Here is a 24,299-nt window from a genome sequence, read left to right as displayed (position 1 = left end):
GGCGGTAGTCTTGGGGGGCGACAGTCGTGGGGGTGAATATGATAGTAATGGCAGCCATAGTCCCCGTTGATATGTAATTCGTGGTGGTGGATTCGAATGGGTTTTAGTTGCGACTTTGTCGTGGTGGGGGGGGGGGGGGGGGGGTTGTCGTCCGATTTATGGCGGGGGAGGAAAAAGGAGGAATAAGAGAAATTAAGGGGAGCAGCGGGGAGAAACATCTTGAGGAGTAACCTCACGATGTCCTTGGAAGTTGGAACTGAAACGCCGCTGAGAGTCGTTATTGAAGCTTGTCGCTTCTAACGATGCATGAGGCGTCACTCGATGTGCGAGTGATGACTTGTGAAGCGCCGCTCGAGAACCGCGGAGGTCGTATGCAATCAGTGGAATAATAATGGGGTACAGCTATAAGGTTCGAGCGCGACGGCATGCAGTCAAAACGTTCGAGAGGAGAAGTATATACCGGTAGGTAACCGAGACCAAAAGCTGGTGGTACAGTGTGATTTTCCCGCTCTGCCAGCTTGAATACCTAGAACTTCAACTCTCCACCACCCTTCATTTTCGCCGTTCCCTTCCCGGGCTACTTCACAGATCCTCTATGACTAGAAATTTATGAGATGAAGAAGTATTTTAAACGGTCAATCCGAAGTCTGATATAGGTAGTGAAAACTTTCCTAATGCTAAGGCTTTGGCGCATCTGGTATGTCCGGAAGTGCTCTAGCACCGAAGAAGGAATCACGCTGAACGGTTGATTAGTGATCGACGCGGGACGGGACGGGACGGCCCTGGCCGAAACAAATCCTCATGCACAGCCCCATCAGATCGTGGCCCAAGTTTTTAGCCACGAACTAGTGCCTCGCTAAACCGCCATTCACCGCCACGAAGCTACATGTGCGGGTATGTAGATGGAGCCTGCGGAAATATAGTAGTACTAGCGCACGTGACATTTCTGGGGCGAGTTTATTGTCACAACTTTCAGTATACCTACCTAATGTTGGTTGTCTACATGCTGTAATCGAAGCACCTACTAATAGTACTATCAAGGCAGATTCGCAGGCGCGGGACAGCCAATAGCCATGGTATTTTTTCTGTATTGTATATTTTTCGGTCGCTTACCTTCTTCACTTCGTTGCGTGTAGAGTATGTCCTTCCAGTGAAGGATACACCGGCGCCAAAGAACCTGGTTGGCCTCGTTCATCACACACACCAACCACATGCAATCATCTCTGCTCTCCTACAAGTTTTAATTCAGCAAGCGCTTCAGCGGAATTCCCGGTGACACTTCTCCATTAATCAACCGGAGGGCAGCCATGCGATTTTGAACGTGTGTCAACTACATACCAGTCGAGCACAGAACAAGACGCAACAGAAAAAAGCTACAAATGACGTCCCCGCTGTGCACCTTATCGTTTACTCTGCGAACATAGTAGAACGTGGTAGAGGGAACTCCGCCCTGTGGTTTCTACAAGGAATCCTTCCGGCCTCGGTGGGAGCAGATAAAACTGGGAGGTAAATCAGATCAATGCATCCCCCACGGACAGGACAGATCCCGATGAGCTCTATTTTGAGACACTTGCGTGACTAGGGGCAGTAGTGTCCAGCCTTGACCAGTAGATAGTCGAAAACATTTGCTACGATTGAGGGGATGTCACTGATGTGAAGTGGGCAAGAGTACAAACTACATAGTTGGCGTATGAGGTGTCAGCACACCCGCAGCATTGTACAGCTTCTCGGCGCTACAGTGGTTTTTCAACCAGGCATGTGTGGAACACGTACGTACCCCGAGAAGAAAGCAGCCTGTATGGAAAAACGAGGTTCAACTATAAGAAGTTGGGCTCTTACTCCCAGAGAGTGATATCTCTTGAAACCTCTGTCAACTCTCCAATAGTCAAGTCCGCATCCAGCCCCTCGGTCGATACAAACGGGCCCAGCAACGAAACGATAGATTCTAGTGCACACGAAAGTCTTCAACCTATTCAAGGAAAACAGCTACCCAGGGGACGGCCATTCGGGTAGAAAGTCTGCGGAGCCTCCGATATCGAAAAGCCACCCACGCCGGGAGAGAGTCGAGTGCGGCGAAAGGAGCAAGCAATTTGTACCTACTTCACCGACGGCAAGTTGCTACCAAAACTAAGCGCGGCCAGAATGAGAGCCATCGTCACGCTATTACTTGTGGCTATCCATGCCCGGCTGGCTTTGGCATTGCCAGTCGTCGAAACAGAGCCATCGTGGGGATCGGAACCTACGCGACGGGGGACCATGGGCATCTTGCTTCCGTGCCTCATTACCCTCGGTCTCTGCGTGTGGACGGCAGTACACCTAAACATCAACCCGCAACCGACTCCGGGGCGGTTACTCCTGTTCAAGCTGGCCTGGCTGCTGCTGGGAATGCTCGCTCCGGAGTTTGTCCTCTGGTGTGCCTACGATCAGTTCATGGAAGCCCGCGCGATCCGGAACGTCATTCTGAAGATACAGACGCACCGACTGAATTTCGCGAAGTTAAGGGGGACTAAAAATCAGGACGAGCGGATCGAAGGCTTTGACATGAAGGCCGCGTTCTTCGTTCTCATGGGCGGATATGCCGTACATCCCGGGCCTGAGAAGGTTTACGGACTCCCGGTGACTTTGACGGCCCAGGGCTTTACTCTCTTGTACGCACAAGATGAAATCAATGTTACCGAAGATCTTGAGCCACGGTTAATCGAGGACAAATCCAAGGCCGATGGTCTGGCCAAGGTCGTTGTTTGTATCCAGGCGCTGGTAAGGTTGAATCCATACTACTTTCTAGGAGGTGCAGAGAGGTCAACTAGTACTAACACCTGCCAGTGGCTCGTAGTCGAGGGAGCTGGGCGCTTGACGAGTGGATTACCCCTCACTCTACTTGAACTCCACACCATCATGCACGTTCTCTGTGCCGTGGCGATATACGCCTTCTGGTGGCACAAGCCGATGGATATCCGGTACCCCGTCTTACTGCACCTCGAACCGAGTCTGGCGGCGAGGATATACCGTTCGTTCGATGGAAGTCGCAACTACGGCGCACCAGATTTCGAAATACCGATTTCCGGCCCTCACACGGAAGATGCGGTGGCGGATGTGCTGGTAGCCCCCGAAGTAAAGGACAACGTTTCCCCTCATAGCGAAGACGCGGAATTGGCGCGTGCCGACACGAAATACCCTGACCGGCTGGAAGCCAACCGGGTTCGTGCACGCATGCACCGCATCCGGGTTGCCGGGGGCTACAACATCTTCAACTTTTTTGGCTGGCGCGACTCGTTCTGTTTATGGCCGCCAGCCAGTGGCGACTCCAAAGCAAGGAATAGATGGCAGGATTACGACATTCGATCCAAGGGGGCTTTTAGCCTCATGCCCGAGGACATCGGCTTCCACGATGCCTCTTCGCGGGAGAATGCCTGCGTCCGGGCGCGTATGGTGCTGAGGGAGGGCTCCGTGCGATTCGACGACGACAAGCAAGGCTCGTGGTTGGTTCTGGTGGCATTTGCTGTGGCTTATGGCGGGGCGCATGCCTCAGCGTGGAATACGCACATGCCGAGTCAGATCGAGCTGCTGCTCTGGAGGATCTCCTCGGTTGCGGTCGCGGTGGGTATACCTCTGGGCTTAGGCGCTTATCTGTGCGCCGAGAAGCTCGATCGTTATTTCTATACGAGGACCGGACCGGGGCGCTTGGTCAAGTGCATGAAGTGGCTAGGCGGTGGTGACTGTGTCGTGAATACGGTGTCCTTGTGTTTCTGTTTTCCGCTTCTCCTCTTCGTCCTTGTTGCGAGGGGCTTCATGGTAAGCGAATCCTTCATCAGTCTTCGAAGCCTGGAGAAGGGCTCGTTCGACGTTGTTCCATGGAGCAACTATTGGCCCCACTTCTGAGACTAGGCTGAAGACTACCTATTCTCTTTCGTTTACTGCGGTGGGAGGTTCTAGGTCTCGGCTCCTCGAGCTCTCTACGTCTCGTATTTCCGTTGACATGGTTTCCTTTTTCATTTCATGTAAAATACACTACGTGTGGTGGTCTAAGGAAGAGGCATGTAGGTACGCATGCTCATGGGGTTGAGCGAGGGCAGTGCAATGACGGAAGGCTGCTCGATGGTGGTTGGGGAGTTCGATCCGCATGAAGGCGGTAGTCACACCGCCGCGGTCTCTGTGTCCATTATGCTAGGCACAGGTGCACGAGGAGGAGCCTGACGAATAGATCTGCACAGTCTCTGACGAGCTGCCTCGTTGTCCAAAGAAATTACGCGTAATTAGCGAGAAGAAAATTCGAAAATAGGACCGGCCGGAGAGAATGGAAGGTGAGATCGCAGAACGATCCTAAACCGGACATGACCGGGCAGAATTATCCAGGAGTATCGCTGCGGAATGTGATATAAAGAGTATCTAACCCTTTCGTTCGGAGAATCACTCGCCGGTCTCCGTCCGAGGATTTTACACGCTAACGTTGCACGCTTACCTAAACTCCCCAGCGTTAGCCGGTTCAATCACGAGCGCCGGTAGAGTATGGACTAACCATACCCGGCTATAACTCATATAATATGACTCGCATCACTTTACAGACGGATATTATTTTTCTCATTCTGTTTTCATTGTATTTGATCTTATTGTATCATCGTAGATGAGATACACCGTATTATCTCCACCGTCAAAGACGGGTCACGATAGAGGAGGTTTTAATTATGCATTTAGAGGTTGCGGTGTGTCGAGTGATATATCAAGATTCCATCCTTCCTCTCCCTCTTGGCGAGTTAAGAGTCAATAGGGCTTCAGGCAGTTATTGAAAGGGCAAAGGATTACGTAAATAAGATCGAAAAAGCGAGACGGAAGTGGAGTGATGTCAAAGGCATGGTTTTGTAAATTAGACAACGGCCGCAAACAATTCACTCGCTTTGCCCCCAGATCCAGGTTTAAGTAGGAGGGCATAGACCACGACGAACCATGACGGCTAGCAGTTCGCCAATCCCGCCTTCGATCGAATAAGTTCTGCTGCGGGAAGAGGATGGCTATGTACGACACGCCGCCACAGCACACAATGGACATCTCGAGCCTCTTCGGAGGCTCACTTTTAGATCTAGGGAGGATAGAGTAGAGAGATGTGGACTGTCATTTCTGTTTCCGGTGTTCGGTGGGGTAATTTCTGATTCAAAGCGGTAAGCGAGAGAGGCTTGGAGAGGACGATTGGTCAGGAGGAAGATACCGTCCTACAGCAAAAAGACGAATTGTAGTTCGTAATCTCTCACAAATCACCATAACTCACTTGGATGTCGCACGTTGTCCGACACAACGAAGATGATGAAACCATGTATTCTGGAAGCAAAGGGTGAGACTGGATCTGGTACCATGTATCACGTTCCGCATATTACTTGCCGAAGCCGTTGTATATACATCGTTCCCGTAATTGTCGGCAAGGATCGCTGATCCTTGCACCGGCCCGCCCCCGCGCACCCCCGCTTTCTTAAATCAACGTACACACAGCTTTACAAGCATCACTCGTGTCCTCCCGCAGCTCCTCCCGCCGCGAGGACCTAGCCCGCCCATATCTCCAGTCAGTTTTATACATTTCGGTGCTTCACGTTTCCACTGCTCGCCGTGCGACGACCACCGAGACACAAATTCCCGCCATGAAACCGCGTATCACACAAAGTCCCGCACCCGCAAAAAGTAAAGAACTAGGTACCTATGGCAGCCATAAGCGCCTCAGGATCCGCCCTCCTTCTGTGGCACCACCTCCTCTCGGACGACGGCACGCCAAACCCCTCCCTCTACTTCCTCGCAGACTCGCTATTCACGCACTTCGCACCCTCTGCCACCAGTACGAGCACTAGCGCGATGTCGCTGACATCACTGTCGACATTCTACACGAGCATGCGCGCACATCCCCTCACGAACCCCACGCTCCTAGGAGATATGGTAGACATCGAGCACGTGTTCCGGCACGTGGGCTGGGAGCACATCGTCAACCCAGCGGGGATACGGCACACGCGGGACGGGTTCGTAGCGCTGGTGCGGGACCTGGTGGCCGAGGATCCCGAGAACGGATACAAGGATTTCAATCTGCTCATTTTCGTGCTGTGAATCAGGTTGCCTGGGATTCCGAGAGGGGCTTTCCCGAAGGAGGGTAGAGGTGGAAGGATCGTGGGAGTGGCGATCGAGAATGTGGTGAGCGGCAGGGGAAATGGGATGCCGTTGGGTCGGGAAAGCGGTACGAGGCCAAATAGCGAGGGCTGCACGAATGTGGGTAGCCGCGCGCGGGATGACGCAACAAGGGAGGAAGCTGGGTAGGAGAAAGACACGGCGATGGGGGAGGGAAGCTCGTTTGGGCGTAGCGAATGGGCGGAGGCGGGATACGAGTGGGGGGAAGGTAAGCAGAAGATGGGGAAAAGAGGGAGCAGTTCCTGCACGGCACCTAGCAAGCCGCCTAGCGAGAGGTTAGCCCCGCTTACTTCCCGCGAGGCCAGGCTCGTCCTCGATATCGTCCGGGCGGCGGACCGCCCTAAGGGTGTCGTCGTTTCCGCCATCAAGAGTTTGCTGTCGACGGAAATCGTCAACAGTGCTATGGAAGAGTTGCTGGGACTGGAATTTATATACAATACATTAGACAAGTACCACGTGGCTACGATCGATTATGTAGGATGGTGGGTTTGTTGAGGAGCGTGTGAATCGTAAGGTATATTAGTTGTTGCGTTTGGCTCGATCTTAGAAGTTTCGGCTTGGTTACTACACTCTCTGGCTCACCGGAGTTTGCGGTTAGCTGTGGCGTTAGTGGACAGAAGGATGGATAGTTGAAGAAATGGTAAATGTGAATCTTGAAGCTGCTATTAGTACTACCACACTGAGCTGAAATTATGGTTAGCACACATCTCTAGGGCACTGATCTTCTCACATCGCCGCAACCAGAATAGAACACACGCAATCAATATTGAATCAAAACCAAAAACTCATAAATTAGACCTAGTCCCATAAATTATGACAGTCAAAACTAGCTTTCCCCAATGGTCCCTTACCCTGGTCGATCCGCAGGGGGTCCGATGTGAGATCCCCCAGCCTCCGCCCTGGAATAAAGATCCCGCGCCATCAACATCTCCAACACGAAACAAAGATGTTGACCGAGTGCTTGTACGTGACGAATCTCGCTCCTTGATGATGCCTCCACCTAGCCTCCACCTTTCAGCTCCGTCTGCTGCAAATCTTCCTTCACTCCCCTCTATACCGGCGTTTCGACCACCGGCTCCCAATATCCTTCGTCTAGCCTCTGCCGGCCATGCTTCAAGCAGAAACTGAATTTGACATGCAAAAACTATCGGGGGTGCTGTGCGATGTGTGGTGTCCGAATTGGGCGTTTCTAAAAAAAAAGCAGATCGCAGATTCCTTTCTGGAGGGCCTTGTACATGGATAAATGCGCGATCGTTTGAAAAAATGCTGAATGGGCGTGTGTTGCTGGGGAATGATTATATAGAGAATCCGGCTTTTGTGTGTATTGGTGACGGTAATTAATTTTTTATTCGAACGCTAGCGCCGTCAAAGCTTTGCAGCTATAGAAACAAATATATGGTGATGTGGGTCGTGACTGGATGAGCATTTGACGCACTTTGTTGGTTGTATGATATGTACCTGGTTCGAAGGCAGAAACATACCTTTGTTCGCCGCAGTGATATTTAGTGATCACAGGCGATCATCCAGGTCTGGCTTAGTCTCACTCTGCTCGGCTGGTCGTTGCTGCCATGCCGACAGCGGCGTTGACCAAAGTCACGTATACTCTAAGTAGCTAGAGTGGGTCGCATTGAGATACGCAAAAACTTGATCAGGCAAAAATGGTGATGAATTATGTGACTGCCTGTGATGAGACCAAAAGTAGGAATAAAAGCAAGAACAAGAATACGATCAGAATATATGAACGTTGACCCTCCGCTTCGAGACTGGTCACTGACCCGGGTCACACTACGCTGTCTCCGCGGTATGCTCTGACAACAACAAGGTCTCGACTGTCTCCACACCCGTTCTGACAACAACAACGTTTCTCCATACCGCCATTCATCACTGCACAGAGGCGCCTCTACGTTCCCGCGCTCCTGGAGCATGCAACGAATGAATAAATCAGTTTGAGCTTGAACACAAGGCGGCGCTTCCACGAAGGATCCTCCGATCGATCCCGTCCGATATTTGAAGTCTTTTGTCTGTCGCTCGGTGGGAACCCCCGTACCTCGCATGAGCGAGTGTTGCGCACGCAGCCAAGACGAAAAATGGGGGTGATCTTGGGCGACGCAGTGACTGTCCTCCCAACCAACCCACGAAAAAGACTGGTATGACGGCTGGGCATACCGTTTCTCCTGCCCTGTCCGCAGCGCGTCACATGGACGTGGAGCGAATCGACCACTACCCAATGCCTGGTTTCGTGAAAGAAGCCCAAAAAGAAATAAGCCCACCGGAGGAAGTTTTAGCTATGTACCTATTCTGACCGTGCCACCCCCGCCCCATCTTCATCCCTCCATTCTGCCCATGGTACCTAAGGGGGATTTTTGAAGGAGAAGGTAAGTACTTGCGTCCTTGCAAGAGTGGCAAGCTGATATTCACCACTTTGCATCATTTTCATTATCACTCGCCAAGTTTATTTTAACCTCTAGCCACCCACAGCCCGGTGCTTATGATCGATTGGATAGGTACGGTACTTTGAACATTTACAATGTCTGTCCATTCTACCTGTAATGCAACAGACATCAATTCTCACGTACCGCCCTTCTACTCCTGCTGCTGGCTGCTTTTTCCTTCAACAAAGAGTTCAATGCCGCCGGTGAAGATACCGTATCTACTCGTAAATAAGACACAACCGCTAAGCATTCTGAATGAGCTTGCTGAGTGGAAACGGGTGGCACGAGCGCGGCGAAAGAGGGCTGTATGGTGCTTTGTACAAGAGATCGTGCTCAAATGGCGACGAAAGTGGTTACTGGACTTTCATTGCCACTCGGCAAGCTCATTCAGAATGTTGAGCGGTTGTGTCTTATTATTTACGAGTAGCTACGGTAATGGGGCCTCTGTTCGAGTAGAGTCGGTCCGGACCATGAACGTTCCATCGCTGACACAGTACACCACTCTTCTAGGAGGCCATCGAGCAGATCGGCTGCCACTGGCCGCTCCTCTGGGTCGAGTTTGAAGATTGACGCCAAAAACCGCCTGAACCACAGGAACTCCTCCTTCCGATCCTCGCCCAAGAGTTCCTCCACATCGCGCATGTTATTATCAAACCACTCGTGCCCCCTAGGGGTTATCTCATCCTTGCCTTCGGGCACCCCATGATATGTATCGAGCATCTTCGCCTTTATCTCACGGTTCTGGGTGGTGTTTTCGAATTCCGGGCTTTCCACATCGACCACCACCGTTGCGGGAGCCTGCCGAATAATTTGGTCATGTTTTCAAGCTCTCTGGGGCCGTCGAAACCACGCCATATCCCACTCCGTCCAAGGATCACGAAGGACATCAAGCAGCCGAGCGACCACACATCTCAGGCGGGGGTGAGCACATCGTGAACCGCCACCTCCGGAGAGGCATAGGCCCACGGCGGGTAAAACACCTTGGTGGCTGGGCCGTCTCGGGCAACCTCAAAAACGGACTGGACGGACGGTTGACCGCCCTGAGTAGCAGTGACTCCGGAACAGGAAATAAGACGCAAAATATCAACATGCAGCAGCTGGCAGCCGGAGCGTAAGAACCTATGAAGATCCGGCCCAGTGACCACTAAACAGGCGATGCCGGCGCGGGCGCACGGGGAAGAAGCCGTCGCATCGAGCGGTTGTGCTGAGAAGGTAATCGTTCTTACGTACTCTCGCGGCTTCAAGCTATCTCCCATCTTCACATCTACAAATCAACATCTGAGGCAGACTTGATTCCTCTCCAATTTTCCGCTGCAATTATGTACCTCGCCAACAGCGAGGTACAACCCCGACTCCCGAGTGATACATAACGTGACCCCTTGACGTATCCCGGCAAAGGGAACGGCGACAATGAAGTATGATGGAGAAGTTGAGATTGTTTTCAACTTCGAAGAGCCATCTTATATGGCTCTCATCTGCTACTACAAGCTACAAGCTGCCCTCCATCGTTCGGATCCACCGATCAGACCAGCCACTCCTCCGGCACCAGACACCTCAACCCCAACCCCAACCCCAACTCGGGCGCCGGGCAGAGTGATAGACTAGAACGCGGTGAGATCAAGAGCGGAGGAATTGGAGTACTGGCTACATAGTCGGCCGGAGATTCCGGCAAAGATACGCGGGAAGAGATGAGGCGTTAGATACCTAGGCTGAAGGAGTTGGCTAGGGATCTTTTCATGCGGTGGGGTTTTGAGAAAGACTGACGCTTTCCCTTTCCGTTCCGTTCCGTTCCCTTCCGTTGTCATCTCATCTGTCCTTCTTTCTTTCTATCTTTCCCTTTGTTAGGCGCGGATGGGCCGGGCGGAGGGCAATAGGGAACGTTTCACATCGAGCGAGCGGCCAGCGGTCGGAGACAGTGCGGTGGAATCGGACGTGTATACAGCCATGATCTGCTAAGGTCGAATGCTACGATTTTGGAACAAAAAAAAAAAAAAAAAAAAAACTAGCCACTCCTCTTATACTAACCACTCCTCTTATCTTACCTCGTCCGTGGCTCGCATCCCCAATCTATCCTATCTATATCGCGCCTCTCATGGTGGTGGCAGACAACCAGACCGACCCGCAAAAGAACCAACCCCTCAACCCAACACCGGATGTGGTATCGCCAGCCCTCCCACTAGCTTCTCATTACTCCACTAGCAGCAAAAGACCATGCTTTCGGTACCAAAGAAAAAGAACAACTCTCTGTCAGGGAATTGAACCCTGGTCTCCCGCGAACTATCGTTTTGACAGGCGGAAATACTAACCACTATACTAACAGAGACGATGTGGTATCCTGGGCAAAAGCGAATATGACTGTACCACGCATCTGTCCAACCTCAGATGAGCTCGATTTTTCTACATAGGTGCAGCGAGTATCCGTGCCCGCGAGGTAGCAGTTACATACCGTGTCTCAAGCTGTGGCATTCGTTGAACGTATACTTCCTAGTACAAACTCGGTCCATCGAAGACCCATAACTAAGTGCTAGGTATGATAGCACCATAGTCACCGTACAGCAATAAGCTCCGAGAAGCTTTCTTCCTGTCTAATTCCATCACTACCAGACACTTTCTGTCTTGATTCTCTCGAAGCCCACTATATCCATGCTGTGGCATGGATATAGTGTATATTTCGTGTGCCTTTGGCCCCCAAAACTACATGTCAATCACTGCGAACCACGGGCGTCGAGTGGCGGACCGAGTGATACTGTGTGATGCGTAGTGCTGAATACCGTACCTCACGGTAGGCAGGCACGATAGAACCGCGCTACAGTCAATGGGCTTCTGCGGCCAAGTCTATGTATGCGCGACCTACGCTCTGTCGGCAATAATGCGAACTCCCGGAGTTAAGATCGCAACCGTATCCCCGCAAGTTAACTGCCGGTTTCGTCTGCACCATGTACAGTTTAGAAATCTCCTGGTGAAAGGATCTGATGCCTTCTGTTTTGTTCAACGTCTTCTTGTGGGCTATTTTATTCAAAGCTATTCTGAGTTATATACATCGCTCCAGAGTCGACGATGTAACGTCTCATAACGGTACATTATCGCACCTTCCGGCTGTGCGGCCACTCCCTGGGAACTCGCTCCTCCATCACCGCCAGCCGAGTGATAGCGCATGATTACATTTCGAATCTCACGCATACGGCACAAGTGGCTTCGTCGAGAATGGCTCCGAAATTCAGCTGAGCCGTGGCTGAAAATCTCCGTAAGGTGTTTGTAGGTGGCTGGAGAGAGCCACATTAAGCAGTCTGCTGTTGATCAAAGTAGCGGTATGCGGCAGACCGAAGGGAGGTGGACAATTGGTCGAGTCGTCACGCGCATCACTCGGACTCGTACATACATGCTGTAGCTGAAAACCGTTGTCCAACGATCCAACAAGAACCAAACAAGATGGAAATGATTGAGATTCTTGATACACTGTGTGCCAGGATTGCCTAGATAGCTGCCATCAAAGCCGCCCGATCGCTGAGTGATCACAAATCTTACCGAGTGCCATCTCATGATTCCCGCCCCCGCATCCTCGAAACCGGACTCACTCCATCAGCTTCGCCAGCACTCTCGCCGCGACAGACGGAACAAGCATCCGCTTACCGTACCGTGCAGCGTCTACTCCAGTCGTGCAGTTGACGGGCTCCCTCGTCAGCGGCGCTCGGCTCCTGCACTGTGGCGACTCTGGCGAGCGCGCCTGCAAGTATCGCTGTGTGGAGATCCGGCTTTTAGCAGTTGCGGACAATAACTGGAGTTGGCGGATGAGAATGTGCAGCTGAGCCGGAAGATCGGTTGCGGTGCTGGTAATTGCGAAAGAACTTGGAATTGCCAGTCGAGCTCGATTCGACTGCACGATTGCACGATGGCTTTCAAGCGGATGGACAGGAGGAAGCAGGAGTGAGCAGGAGTAACTGCTAGACAATGATGCGGATGGTGATAACTACACCCCGCATTCCCCATCCCATTCGCTCCCCTCCAGAGTCCATCGCGGTTGCGTAGCGATCATCCAGCACGGCAGCAGCCAGTCGATATGTAAGTGCACTACTTATCGCCACCCATGACCGTATTCCTGCGAGGACGACTGGATCCGGCAAGATCGGCGGGCATCGCCAGGATGGGAATGGATCGGAGTGGATTGCCCATCAAAGGGCGGAGGCGGGAGAGAGACATTCGCAAGCCCTTTACGTACATTCCAGGTTCTCCGGATTTCCCGCCGGTTCGGATTGGAACTGCGACTGGGACTGAGGCTGGTACTGGAACTGGCACGGAACTGGTACGGAACTGGTACGGAACCGCGCTGGGAACTGGACTGGGAACTGGACTGGACTGGGAACTGGACTGGACTGGGAATTGGAATCGCAACTGGAGTCGGAAGTGAAGAGCAGCGGCAACTGGACGTGGAACTGTCGCAGCTGATGAAGTGGAGTACGCACATGGGTGAATTCCTCCGCCGCGTCACCGCATCGAAAGCATTGGCTCCTTACCAAATCCACGAGTCAGCACGATCTTGGCCACCGAACCCGAGCACCGGTATTCTCTCCGATGCGATATCGGCGGGTACGGCCCTCGAGCCGGACACCAGGGTTCTGCAGGGGGGATCATGGATTTCGTTGGATGTCGAGAGCTGTATGCAGTAGTGGAGCATACGGCGGCGATGTCTCACGTGGAGAGAAGCATGGCATGTGGCTTGGGTGAGACCAGGGTGTGTTCCTAGGTCCCACCCAGCTAGCCTCGCCCCCGCCGTGTCAATGCACCCCACCATCACCTCCACGCTCCACCACCACCATCACCGCCGCCATCACCGCTGATGCCGATACCGAGTGTTGACCAACAACCTCTCGTCTCGTCGATATCGATCTCGACGGCAAGGAAGAGGAAGAGCTCAAGAGCAAACCGCGCATATTTGCCACGCGAGAGACCCAACATATGTATGTAGGTGAGACAGCAGGTAAGCATCCAGCCCACGCAACGGATCGGAGACCGGATAAGATCTGTCGCGGCCAGTGTGGAGAGAGTGGGAGAGAGAAGAAGGAGCTGCAAATCTCACTCAGCAGCCTCACGCACGATTGGCCGACTTCTTGCGGTCGCAGACTCGCAGGAGACTCCAACCATCGCACCGAATTTTGCACTCGGCGCTCGCTCGCCCTGGCTTCACCACAACAACCCGACTCGGACGCAGCTGCAGCGGCTACTGCTCAGAGCTTCCCTTCCCGGCACCGCGCGCCCGCAGACGCAACGCTAGCCCGCTCCCATGGAAAATTATATTTCCGTGGACACGCGCCTGTAGGGAACACCCCCGGTCGCGGTGGATTAGTGTGGGAGTGCGGACTTCTCCCCAGAGCTAGCAGGCGTTGTCTGCAGGCAGGGACAGGCATGGTCGACCGACCAACTGCGTACGGCTAGTGCGACTGCTCAGTTGGTACTAACGTATCTCGCGCTTTCCCTCGCAACCACCCCTCGGAGAACCGGAATATCCGACGGATCGACGGGCGCACAAGTTGCACAAGCTACAGTACTGCTTGCTTGGCCGCCGCGGCCGCTCATGCGCAACATGTCTTGGCCGCGCCACGACGCCACTGGAGTCGAGCGCATTGCTTGGCGATGCTTGTATCCAACCTCCAGGTATCTGCTTGACTAACTAGTTCCTCTGCTCTACGTGCTAGCACAGTAGGTACCGTGCGCGGACGGCGATGAAACAGTGCGATGTGGATGTGGATGTGGATGTGCGAGCTCGACCGACCGACTCCCGAGACCGATCGAAACCGCCGACTTACCTACTCTACTCTATTTGCATGCGCTGTGCCGCAATACGGACGCCGGAGCGTGATGACAGGACTCGTCACTCGAGGGATTATGTGCCTATTTCTGGCGGTATCTGCGGAACTGGTCAATTCAATACCTCCTCCACCGTTTGCGCTCTCGGCTCCTTGACCGTGGCTATTCTTATTACCTACTCCAACTCTACTCTACTCTACCCACAACCCTACTTCCAAGCATCAGCATCAGCGCTATCCGATCCGGCTCGCTGAGGAAAAAGGGGGGGAGACGGGGGATACATACGGGGGATACATACGGGGGAGGCGGGGGAGGCGGGGGAGGCGGGGGAACCGGTGGGCGAGATTAGAGTAGTTACCGACTCGGAGTGTGTAGCGACCCTCCTCTCCTCCCCTAGGCTTGAAGCGGGTTCGGAAGGAAGCCTCACCTCGCCGCGACAAGTCGAGTCTCGTCGTGCATAAGCGCCTTCCGTCGTCTCCTCCAACCAGCCAACCAGCCAACCAGCCAACCAGTTCCGCAACCAACCAGCCAGCGGCGGGTTCCCCAGCCCCGAAAAGACGCGCTGAGCTCACCTCCCTCCCCATGGGGTTATAGACATCGAACTGGCGTGGTGGGAGGACGCCTAGACGGGCCGACTCTTCTCGTGTGTACTCAGGCTTCCCCCCTTCCGGCCAGCGGCCCAACGGGGGGCCCGGGTCCGGATTCGAAGTTCGAAGGCTGGACTTCGGCGAGAACGCCGTGGTGTGTAGAGGTATGGTCGGCTTCCCTCCATGCACGACGGCGCAGGGAATAGGCCGTAGCTCGACACGTCTCCCCTCCTGCCCCTCTCCCCATAGCGGTACCATACTAAAGAATACGATACATGCGATACGCATATAGAGACCGTATATACCGTATCCATAGCACGCACAACCCGGGATGACCAAAAAAAAAGCTGCTTCAAGCTTCATGGATCTCGCGACTCCAGTGGCGGTGGAACCACCGTTATGACTTATGTGCCGGTCCCGGTACCAGCCTACCAGGAGAACGTGCGGGGCATTCCTGCCTGTCGTGTCGGATTCAGCCTACCAGGAGAACGTGCGGGGCATTCCTGCCTGTCGTGTCGGATTCAGCCTTCACCGGTAATATACCTATACCGTGGACCCAGCGCTGACTCTCCAGCGTACATACTGCGTCCGGACGAACCTGTGGGTGGGGAGTGAGAGTGGGAGGGGGGGTGAGGGGTGAGGGGTGGAGTGAGCGTTGACCCGAACCGGGGATGAACGGTGGAAACCACGCGGATACAGGGGAGGGGAGGGGAAGCCTGGGAGGAGAGGGGAGGGGAAAGCAAAGTCTACAGTTTCCACTGTCCGGGACTTGATAGCAGGTGCGGATCGTACTGTAGGTACCATAGGTATCTATGTCCTGGGACGAGACGGGGCGGACAAACAAACCCGCACCCGCACGTACGTAACGTATATCGTATCGTACGTATCGTATCTAAGTACGGTATGTATTGTACGGTACTCGGTGCGGGATCAACGCCGCCCATGCGGCCGTGGATCGCGATGCGGCACATTTATGTACAGATATCCAGATACCCTTGCATACACCCATACACACACCTATACCTATGTGCATGCATACTGAGTATGGGTATGTGTAGATGCATACATATGATACGTACATACATACACCTGCATGCGCGAAATTTTCTCGCCTCCAGAGTCTCCTTCGCTCCCACTCGTTCGTGGGCTCGGAGCTGGGTATACGGGACTCTCTATACATGCCTATTAGTAGGGGGTGTATAGTAGCAGTAGGGGGAATACAGTACGGTGGGTACTATGGAGTACCGCGTGTATAGATATCGTCGACATGTACATATCATACATGCATTGTAGATACATGCATACATTCAGACATTCAGACATTCAGACATACCAACGCCGCGTCAACAGCCCCCTCACCCCCTCACCACCCCGGGCACTCCCCCCGCTCGGCTCCACGAGGCTTATACATACGACGCAAACGGTCAGAAGTGAGAGGTGAGATCTACTATGTATCTCCCCCTGTCGCTCGTGAAGCAGCTCGCTTGTTGCTCCACTGGTTGCTCCACTGGTTGCTCCACTGGTTGCTCCACTGGTTGCTCCAGATAGATGGCCTGTAGCCCTGCACCAGGTCACCGCCAGCGGCCAGCCTCCAGGCTCCAGGAAGCGAAGCAAACATCGGTCGAGCCTTGATAAACCAGCAAACGCGGGGGGCGCGGGGGGTGAAGCGAGGGGTGAAGCGGGGGCGTGGAGCGAGGCGGGGCGGGTCGGGCGGGGGGAGAGAGGGGGCAAGGGAGGGAGGGAAGGGGAGGGGGCAAGGGAGGGGGCAAGTACAATTGCGGAGGCGAATGGCTGGTTCTGGCTCTGGTTCTGATTCCGGTTCTGGGTCGATATCTACTGGTATCTAGACTCGAGAGTAGATATCTTCAGAGATACGGTGAAGTCCAGCTCGGTGTTGACTGCGGTGGTCGGGGGCGTCAGTACGCGGTTGGTTAGGTTGTTGGTTACCGTTGGTATGCACAGTGGTATGTATGCAGAGTGGTGAGCAGGGAGGAAGGGAAAGCCTGCAGCCATGTGGCCACTGCCTGCCTCTGCCTCGGCCACTGCCACTGCCACTGCCACTAGTGGTGCTTACGGTGTGGCTGCAGGAGACAAATTTTTCGTGCAGCAGCCCAGCCAGCGCCACGCGGGAGTTGGTGATACCGGTACCGGTAGTGGTATGTATCTTATGTACTTTCGGGGGTAGATAGCTGGGCTCTTGAGCAGAGTGGAGCATGGAGAACCCGTACATACCGTACGTTTTGAGGGGTAGGTATCGAACCATCGCCATGTAGAACATCTTCAATCGGGTCATGCATGCAAACATATCGTACATACCGTACATACGTGCGATAGATAGCTGGATAGATAGGAATTCTCGCCGGCCCGCCGCCACTGGACCGGATAGCCACGACGGATTTCACGAGTCGTTGAAACTTGAGGCATTTGGCCCTGGGACATCTCGCCCTCGCCAACCATCCACAGCCTATCGCCGCCGCCGCCGCCGCCTCCCGTCAGCGTGGAAACAAGGTGTGGCGAAAAAAGCAACGAAAGCAACGAAAGCAACGAAAGAAACGAAAGCAACGAAAGAAACGAAAGCAACGAAAGCAACGAAAGCAACGAAAGAAACGAAAGAAACGAAAGCAACGAAAGAAACGAAAGCAACGAAAGCAACGAAAGAAACGAAAGCAACGAAAGCAACGAAAGAAACGAAAGCAACGAAAGAAACGAAAGCAACGAAAGAAACGAAAGCAATGGAAGAAACGAAAGAAACGAGAGAAACGAAAGAAACGAGAGAAACGAAAGAAACGAGAGAAACGAAAGAAACGAGAGAAACGAAAGAAACGAGAGAAACGAAAGCAAAGAAAAGGGAAAGAAACCGTCCGCGCACACGACACAGACGAGACGAGACGAAAATGGCTCGTCCAGACTCCACAGTCTCGACTCCAGACTCCACAGTCCAAACGCCAGACGCGAGACGCCAACAACGCCAACAACGCCAACAACGCCAACAACGCCAACAACGCCAACAACGCCAACAACGCCAACAACGCCAACGCCAACAACGCCACAGCTGTGCGATCCCATCCCATCCCGAGTCTGACCGATAACTACTAGAGCCCAGCTAAGGTAACCACGAGTTATTCCGGCCGCGCCGTCGTTTCGTTCTGTAATGAGCTTTGAGGAAAGCGCGATAGGCTGGATATGTACCTATGCAATGTGAGAGTACTGGCACTGCACGGCGCTACGGAGCCCACGGGTAATTAACACCTATGCGGGCATCACTCGACTTCTCAGTGCTATGGAGGTAACCAACTAGAGCAGCGTACATAGCGTAGCCGCCCCTCCACGAGGCCCGGGAGAGGGAGGGGTGAGGTATGGGTGACCGGAGGCAGTGGTGGTTTGTTTGTTGGCGTCAAGATGGTATCGTGTGCGCTAGTAGAACATACACACGGCATTTGAAACCATCGCACCTCTGTCCAAGAGAGAGCATAGAGACGACGTGGGTGCACACGAGCACTTCTCTGCTCTGCCCTGTCTGCTGTGCACAGCTCTTCTCTACTGTGCGCCGCTGCTCTGCGCTTCAAACTTACCGCATTACTTCACCCCACCCCACCAGTAAGTGACCACGATACCTGCCCCCCGTCGCCAAAACATGCCCCAGATCGATCGAGTTTGGTTTACACACCTACCACACTGACACATTTCCCACCGGTGATTTCACCCACCCACACACACCCACCCACACAACCAAGGTTGCAGTCGACCGCTCGGGAACACGTTACACGACCGTCAGGTGCATCCGATGATCCTGGTGCTCACGCTACGCTACTGGGGAAGGAAACCTTGACGATTTTGGCGTCATCGCCGTCGTGGTCGTCGGCGTCGAGTCGGTGTTGTGACGGTGTCGGGGTCGGGGTCGGGGTCGGAGGGGTGTCGGTGTCGCCGTGTCGGGGCCAGGAAAGGAGAAGGGAGAAAGAAAGGAGGGAGGGAGGAAGGAATGAAGGAGGCAGGAAGGGAGGCAGGAAGGGAGGCAGGAAGGGAGGCAGGAAGGGAGGCAGGAAGGGAGGCAGGAAGGGAGGCAGGAAGGGAGGCAGGAAGGCAGAAAGGGGGAGGCTATGGATTCCGCACGCAGCATGGCCGGTGGGTACTAGGTACTTGGTACATGAGACTGGAGGGGCACTTATTGTTTCCCGCCACCCATCACGGGCATCTGCCCTCCGCGCTCCTCCGACCGAGCGACGTCGCTTTCGTTTTCGGCGCGGTACCTACGGCGGCGGCGGCGGCGGCGGCGGCGATGGGTGATGGATGGATCACAGCACAGAAGGCTCCACTTTCCGTTGCCTGCGAATGTTACCGTCTTACATACCGGTAGGTGCTCTAGGTACTCGGCATTTTCCGCGCAGGCGCGACCGACTGACTGGGGGGAGGGGGGTGACGACTGCCAAGGCTCGGATGCGGGCCGGAAAGTTTTCCCACTTTCTTCGCCCTCCCACACTTGCATGACGTCGCCACTTGAAGCAGGCAGCTCGCTGAACCTGGACGATTTGGACGAGAGAGGGAGAGAGAGAGAGGGTCGACTCGACACACGACTCCACGAGGCCCACATCTTGGTTGGGTAAGTAAGCAGACAGAAGCAGAGCAGAGCAGAGCAGAGCAGAGCAGAGCAGAGCAGAGCAGAGCAGAGCAGAGCAGAGCAGAGCAGAGCAGAAGTGAGATCCCTCCCCCCCTCACCCCCCCTCACCCCCCCTGCAGATGTGGGAGCTCTCAGTAGGTCTAGCCGCCAAGCCAAACATCGGCCTGCTCCGTCGCGTGGTCTAGAGTACCTAGAAATCTAGAGTAGCGAGAGAAGCCTTCGCGCCGCTGAGACATGCAGATGCTGAGATTTCACGCTGCGACGGATTTCCGCTTACTGGAGTATCATAGGAGGTATTTCTATGGTACTAGTCGTGCACGCAAGGAAAGAGAAGGGGCGCCCGATAGAAATATCTCGGTCGCTATAGGTGGCGTTCCGTCGTTCTCGCCGCCGCCGCCGCCGAGATAGGTACGGTACAGTAGCTTCGTCAGGAACCAGGCGACGAGAGAGAAAGAAAAGAAGAAAAATCACTTTATTCTCTGACCCGGGCGACGAACGGAACGGTTTGGTGAGGGATAGAGAACAATGGTTCGACGGAATCGGAGCTCATAGAGTGTGGACATGATGATACGCACTACCGGTGCTATAGAGCACCTAGTACCGTACCTATCCCTCCAAGAAGAACGCACACCCTGGGGCTGCCCAGGCCCCACTAGCTAACCACCGCGATCTCAATGGCGGTCCATTAATTGCTGCCAGCCTTGTCCGTTTCTGCTTGCCGGATGGCCGGCACAAAGTTTTTCCGGGATGTTGTCGGCATGCATGAAGCAGCTGTTGCTCCACATCCATCCCGACCCTGTCCATCCACCCTCTCCACCTTCCAACCCCCCCGCTCGCAACTTGCTGCCACCACCACTACCACCACCACCGCCACCACCACCACCACCACCACCACCACCACCACCACCCCTGAACGGAGAAACCTGGCTCTCCCCGCCTTGTTGTTGGGGGAAGGGGGGGATATGCACCTGCTACATGGCCCACCTATCGATTGTACGTGCGTGATGTGTGGAGAGGAGGAGAGCGCGGGGGGGATTTGTGGGGAGAGCAGGAGCTCGTTCGCAGGCAAGCGAAAGACAGGCAGGAAAGAAAAGGGGGGAAAACACGCACAGGAGAGAAATGCGAGGAAAGAAAACCCGCTGCGAGTGCCGGCCCACGGATGCCGATGATCGGAGGCGAGAGACGAGACGAATGCGATGTGCCGATGGATATCGCTGCTCGCAGCAGGTTGCTCTATGTACCGTAAGTACATACCCCGCTGGATTGAGTGAGTGCGGCGGCGGCGCGCAGGGGGCACTCTCTGCACGGCGCGCGCTCATGGAGGCGAATCGGTGAACGGATGATGATTATGCGGTAAATCGTACCTACCTCCCTACACATTCGCAGCTGGGAAATCGTCCCGTGTGACAGTGAGGTGTGGACCGGCAGAAGGGAACGCATGTCACTGGTGGGCAAGCAGAGTGCCTGGTGTTGGTGATGATGATGGTGATGATGATGTCGAGTGGTGTGCCGTCCGGTAAGACCCGTCTGGACCACGTTTTTTTTTTCCTTTTCCTTCTCTCGGGCGCGGAAAGTGTATGGTACATGGATGTGTGACCAGAAACGCCATAATCTGACTTTCTACCCCAATTCCGAATGTCACTAGCAACTGCGCAGGGTTGACGGAGGTCTCTCGACCACCCCACCCCCTCCTGCACCCGGAGTCCCCAATCCAACCCCCCCTCCCCACACCCAATCCCCCTCCCTCCCGCCCAACACGGTATATAACGCCGACCTCCCGCTCTGTCTTCCCCGCTCTCCACTCCATCCCAACATCCTCCGTCTTCTCCAGGTCAATTCAACAAACGGGAGGCCCTTTGGCAATCACACTCTCCTCGCTTCTGGAAAGCTCCCTCAATAGCTCTCACCGACAACCCCGATCCATAGCGACAATATGGGTTTCATGCTGAAAAAGCCCGCCGATGAGGCCGGTGCCTCGGCGCCTGCCATCATCATCGGTCTCTTCGTGGCCTTTGGTGGTATTCTCTTCGGGTATGTTGGCACTTCCCTTCGATTGCCATGACAACAGTCAAACTGACTCGATCTACAGTTACGATACGGGAACCATCTCCGGTATCCTCGCCATGGACCGCTTCAAGGAGCAGTTCGCCCGGAGTCGGGACGCCGACGGAAACCCATACATCACCTCGTCGGAACAGTCCCTGATCGTCTCGATCCTCTCGGCTGGTACCTTCTTCGGTGCTCTCGGCGCCTCGCAGCTTGCCGACAAGATCGGACGACGATGGGGATTGATCACCTCGTGCATTGTCTTCAGCGTCGGTGTCGTGTTGCAGACCATCGCCACTGAGCAGAACCTGTTTGTTGCCGGACGTGCCGTCGCCGGTTTCGGAGTCGGTCTCCTGTCCGCCATCGTTCCTCTCTACCAGTCCGAGTCCGCGCCCAAGTGGATCCGTGGTACCATCGTCGGTTGTTACCAGTGGGCTATCACCATGGGTCTCTTCCTTGCATCTTGCGCCAACCAGGGCTCCATGAACCGCGACGACAGTGGCGCCTACCGTATCCCCATCGCCATTCAGTTCCTGTGGGCCATCATCTTGGCCGGTGGCATGCTCATCCTCCCCGAGACTCCCCGCTACTTGATCATGAAGGACGACTACGATGGAGCTTCCAAGGCGCTCAGCCGTCTTCGCAAGTTGCCCGTCGACGACCACTCCCTCATGACCGAACTCGACGAGATCCGCGCCAACCACGAATACGAGATGCGTCTCGGCAAGGGTACCTGGCTCGACTGCTTCAAGGCCGGCATGTTCAAGCGAACCTTCACCGGATGTGCCATCCAGGCTCTGCAGCAGCTCACCGGTGTTAACTTCATCTTCTACTACGGAACCACCTTCTTTATCTCGGCCGGCATCAAGAACGCCTTCACCATCGCCTTGATCACCAACTTGATCAACGTCTTCGCCACCATCCCCGGTCTTTGGCTCGTTGAGAAGCTCGGACGTCGCCAGCTTCTCCTCTGGGGTGCCGTCGGCATGACCGTGTTCCACTTCATCGTTGCCATCGTCGGTGTCGCCGCCGATGGAGCCGTCGCCAGCAACGTGCTGATCGCCTTCGTCTGTTTCTTCATCGCCTTCTTCGCCGCCTCGTGGGGTCCCGTCGCCTGGGTCGTCACCGGAGAGATCTTCCCCCTCAAGACCCGTGCCAAGTCGCTGTCGCTCACCACCGCCTCCAACTGGCTCTTCAACTGGGCCCTCGCCTACTCGACCCCCTACCTCGTCGACAAAGGTCCCGAGTCCGCCGATCTCGGCTCAAAGGTCTTCTTCATCTGGGGAGGCTGCACCGCCGTCGCCATCGTCTTCGTCTACTTCTTCATCTACGAGACCAAGGGTCTCTCGCTCGAGGAGGTCGACGAGCTCTACCACTCTGTTCCCAACGCTCGCCGCAGCCCTGGCTGGGTGCCCGCTCAGGACTACCGCGAGAACCTCGAGAAGGGAAAGAGCGGTTACGGAGAGCACATTGAGAACTAAGTAGCTTAGTTTTATGTTTTTGCACTTGTTCTATTCTGTTCTATTCTGTTCTAGTCTGTTGGTTTTTGGGTTGGTTACGCGACAGAGTTTCGTGTGTTTTCTTGTTGGGGGATTTCGGTTTCGGTGGGTTGGTTAGGTCATGCTACCTAGAAATCGTTCACTTTTTTTTTTATCTTTATTTTTCCCCCTGGTTTTTATACTTTTGAGCACGATGATATGTAGATATGGATAGTCATGAATGAGGATGCGGGGCTGGAGCCGGGTGGGAGTTGGAGATACCAAATGAATCAGATCTCAAATGATGTTGAATTTGCCAATGTGAGCGAGTGCGAGTGATAAGGTGTGGTGAAATTGGAAAGGCGAGTGCGGACTTTCTTCTCATTCTCCGCGTATCGTGTATCGCTTATTTCCGACAACTCTCCGCGTACCACCAATGAAGCGGGGTGATTGCAATATCACGCCGCCATACGCTGCCGGGGAGAATCATCATTACATTCGACCTTTGGTAGTACCTAATTGATGGCAGATTACATGTTCGTTTCTACGCGGCTGTCACCTACACTCTCACCCTCACCCTCACCCCGTGCCGAGAACGGCTTGGTTTACTCATGATTGCATACGACCTATCTAGTACCTACATACCTAGTAGATCATGGCAATAGGTATCCCCGTGCCGAGAACAGAGTGCCGAGAACAGAGTGCTGAGAACAGAACAGTGTACGTATCGCCGGCCAGCAACAGACCACCACACACGAGTGACATCACCCGACATCCCGACCTCTCGGCTGACCTCTCGGCAGCCAACAATTCCCGCCTGTGGGTCCGTAGGCCCGTGGGGGCGCTGATTCCGGCCTCGATTCCGGCCCCGATTCCGGCCCGGCCAGGGTGACGCCGATCTTGGATACGGGCCGGTTCAGCACCGATCACTCGGTTCGTTCGGTTTTTTTTTTCCCTCTTTTTTTCTCTTTTCTTTTGGGGGGAGGGCGGAGGGACTGGTCACTGAGTTCCGGCTCCGGGGCACGGAGTTGCGGAGCTGTGAACCGAGGGCGGAGGGTGGAGGTGGAGAGGGCGGAGAGGATAAAGTACGGGGGCGGAAAGGATAATGCACGAGGGGTTTGCGGTGTGGGGTTCGGCGGGGGGTTCGGCGACAGTGTTCTCCATAGGTATGTAGTCCAGTCCG

The 24,299-nt window shown here is 54.5% G+C and overlaps 5 protein-coding genes and 1 non-coding gene across 6 annotated transcripts; 3 read left to right on the top strand and 3 right to left on the bottom strand.

Moving 5' to 3' along the window:
* Window positions 1-1,738: 1,738 nt before the first annotated feature.
* On the top strand, window positions 1,739-4,353 carry BZA05DRAFT_355039 (uncharacterized protein). Its single transcript, XM_051481378.1, has 2 exons — window positions 1,739-2,757; window positions 2,824-4,353. The coding sequence occupies exons 1-2, from the start codon at window positions 2,143-2,145 to the stop codon at window positions 3,877-3,879; spliced, it is 1,671 nt and encodes a 556-aa protein (XP_051338555.1). The 5' UTR covers window positions 1,739-2,142; the 3' UTR covers window positions 3,880-4,353.
* Window positions 4,354-5,682: 1,329 nt separating this feature from the next.
* On the bottom strand, window positions 5,683-6,871 carry BZA05DRAFT_454826 (uncharacterized protein). The gene has a single exon (XM_051487528.1). It carries the CDS (start codon window positions 6,519-6,521, stop codon window positions 5,859-5,861), a length of 663 nt encoding a protein of 220 aa, XP_051338554.1. The 5' UTR covers window positions 6,522-6,871; the 3' UTR covers window positions 5,683-5,858.
* Window positions 6,872-10,828: 3,957 nt separating this feature from the next.
* On the bottom strand, window positions 10,829-10,911 carry BZA05DRAFT_t212. Its single transcript has one exon. It is a non-coding gene; the product is annotated as a tRNA-Asp (tRNA).
* Window positions 10,912-17,000: 6,089 nt separating this feature from the next.
* On the top strand, window positions 17,001-18,200 carry BZA05DRAFT_79756 (uncharacterized protein). The gene has a single exon (XM_051488648.1). The coding sequence runs from the start codon at window positions 17,269-17,271 to the stop codon at window positions 18,064-18,066; it is 798 nt and encodes a 265-aa protein (XP_051338553.1). The 5' UTR covers window positions 17,001-17,268; the 3' UTR covers window positions 18,067-18,200.
* Window positions 18,201-20,123: 1,923 nt separating this feature from the next.
* On the bottom strand, window positions 20,124-21,185 carry BZA05DRAFT_79728 (uncharacterized protein). The gene has a single exon (XM_051488647.1). It carries the CDS (start codon window positions 20,842-20,844, stop codon window positions 20,278-20,280), a length of 567 nt encoding a protein of 188 aa, XP_051338552.1. The 5' UTR covers window positions 20,845-21,185; the 3' UTR covers window positions 20,124-20,277.
* Window positions 21,186-21,334: 149 nt separating this feature from the next.
* Window positions 21,335-23,412, top strand: BZA05DRAFT_375133 (general substrate transporter). The gene is made up of 2 exons (XM_051481779.1): window positions 21,335-21,623; window positions 21,682-23,412. Exons 1-2 carry the CDS (start codon window positions 21,526-21,528, stop codon window positions 23,117-23,119), a joined length of 1,536 nt encoding a protein of 511 aa, XP_051338551.1. The 5' UTR covers window positions 21,335-21,525; the 3' UTR covers window positions 23,120-23,412.
* Window positions 23,413-24,299: the final 887 nt, after the last annotated feature.

The sequence above is a fragment of the Tricharina praecox genome, assembly GCF_024521635.1.
Source record: "Tricharina praecox strain CBS 144465 chromosome Unknown BZA05scaffold_16, whole genome shotgun sequence".
In the NCBI taxonomy this organism is placed as follows: Eukaryota; Fungi; Ascomycota; class Pezizomycetes; order Pezizales; family Pyronemataceae; genus Tricharina; species Tricharina praecox.
The sequence above is the reverse complement of the archived record's forward strand: the minus strand, read 5'-3'. Positions and strand labels throughout refer to the sequence as shown.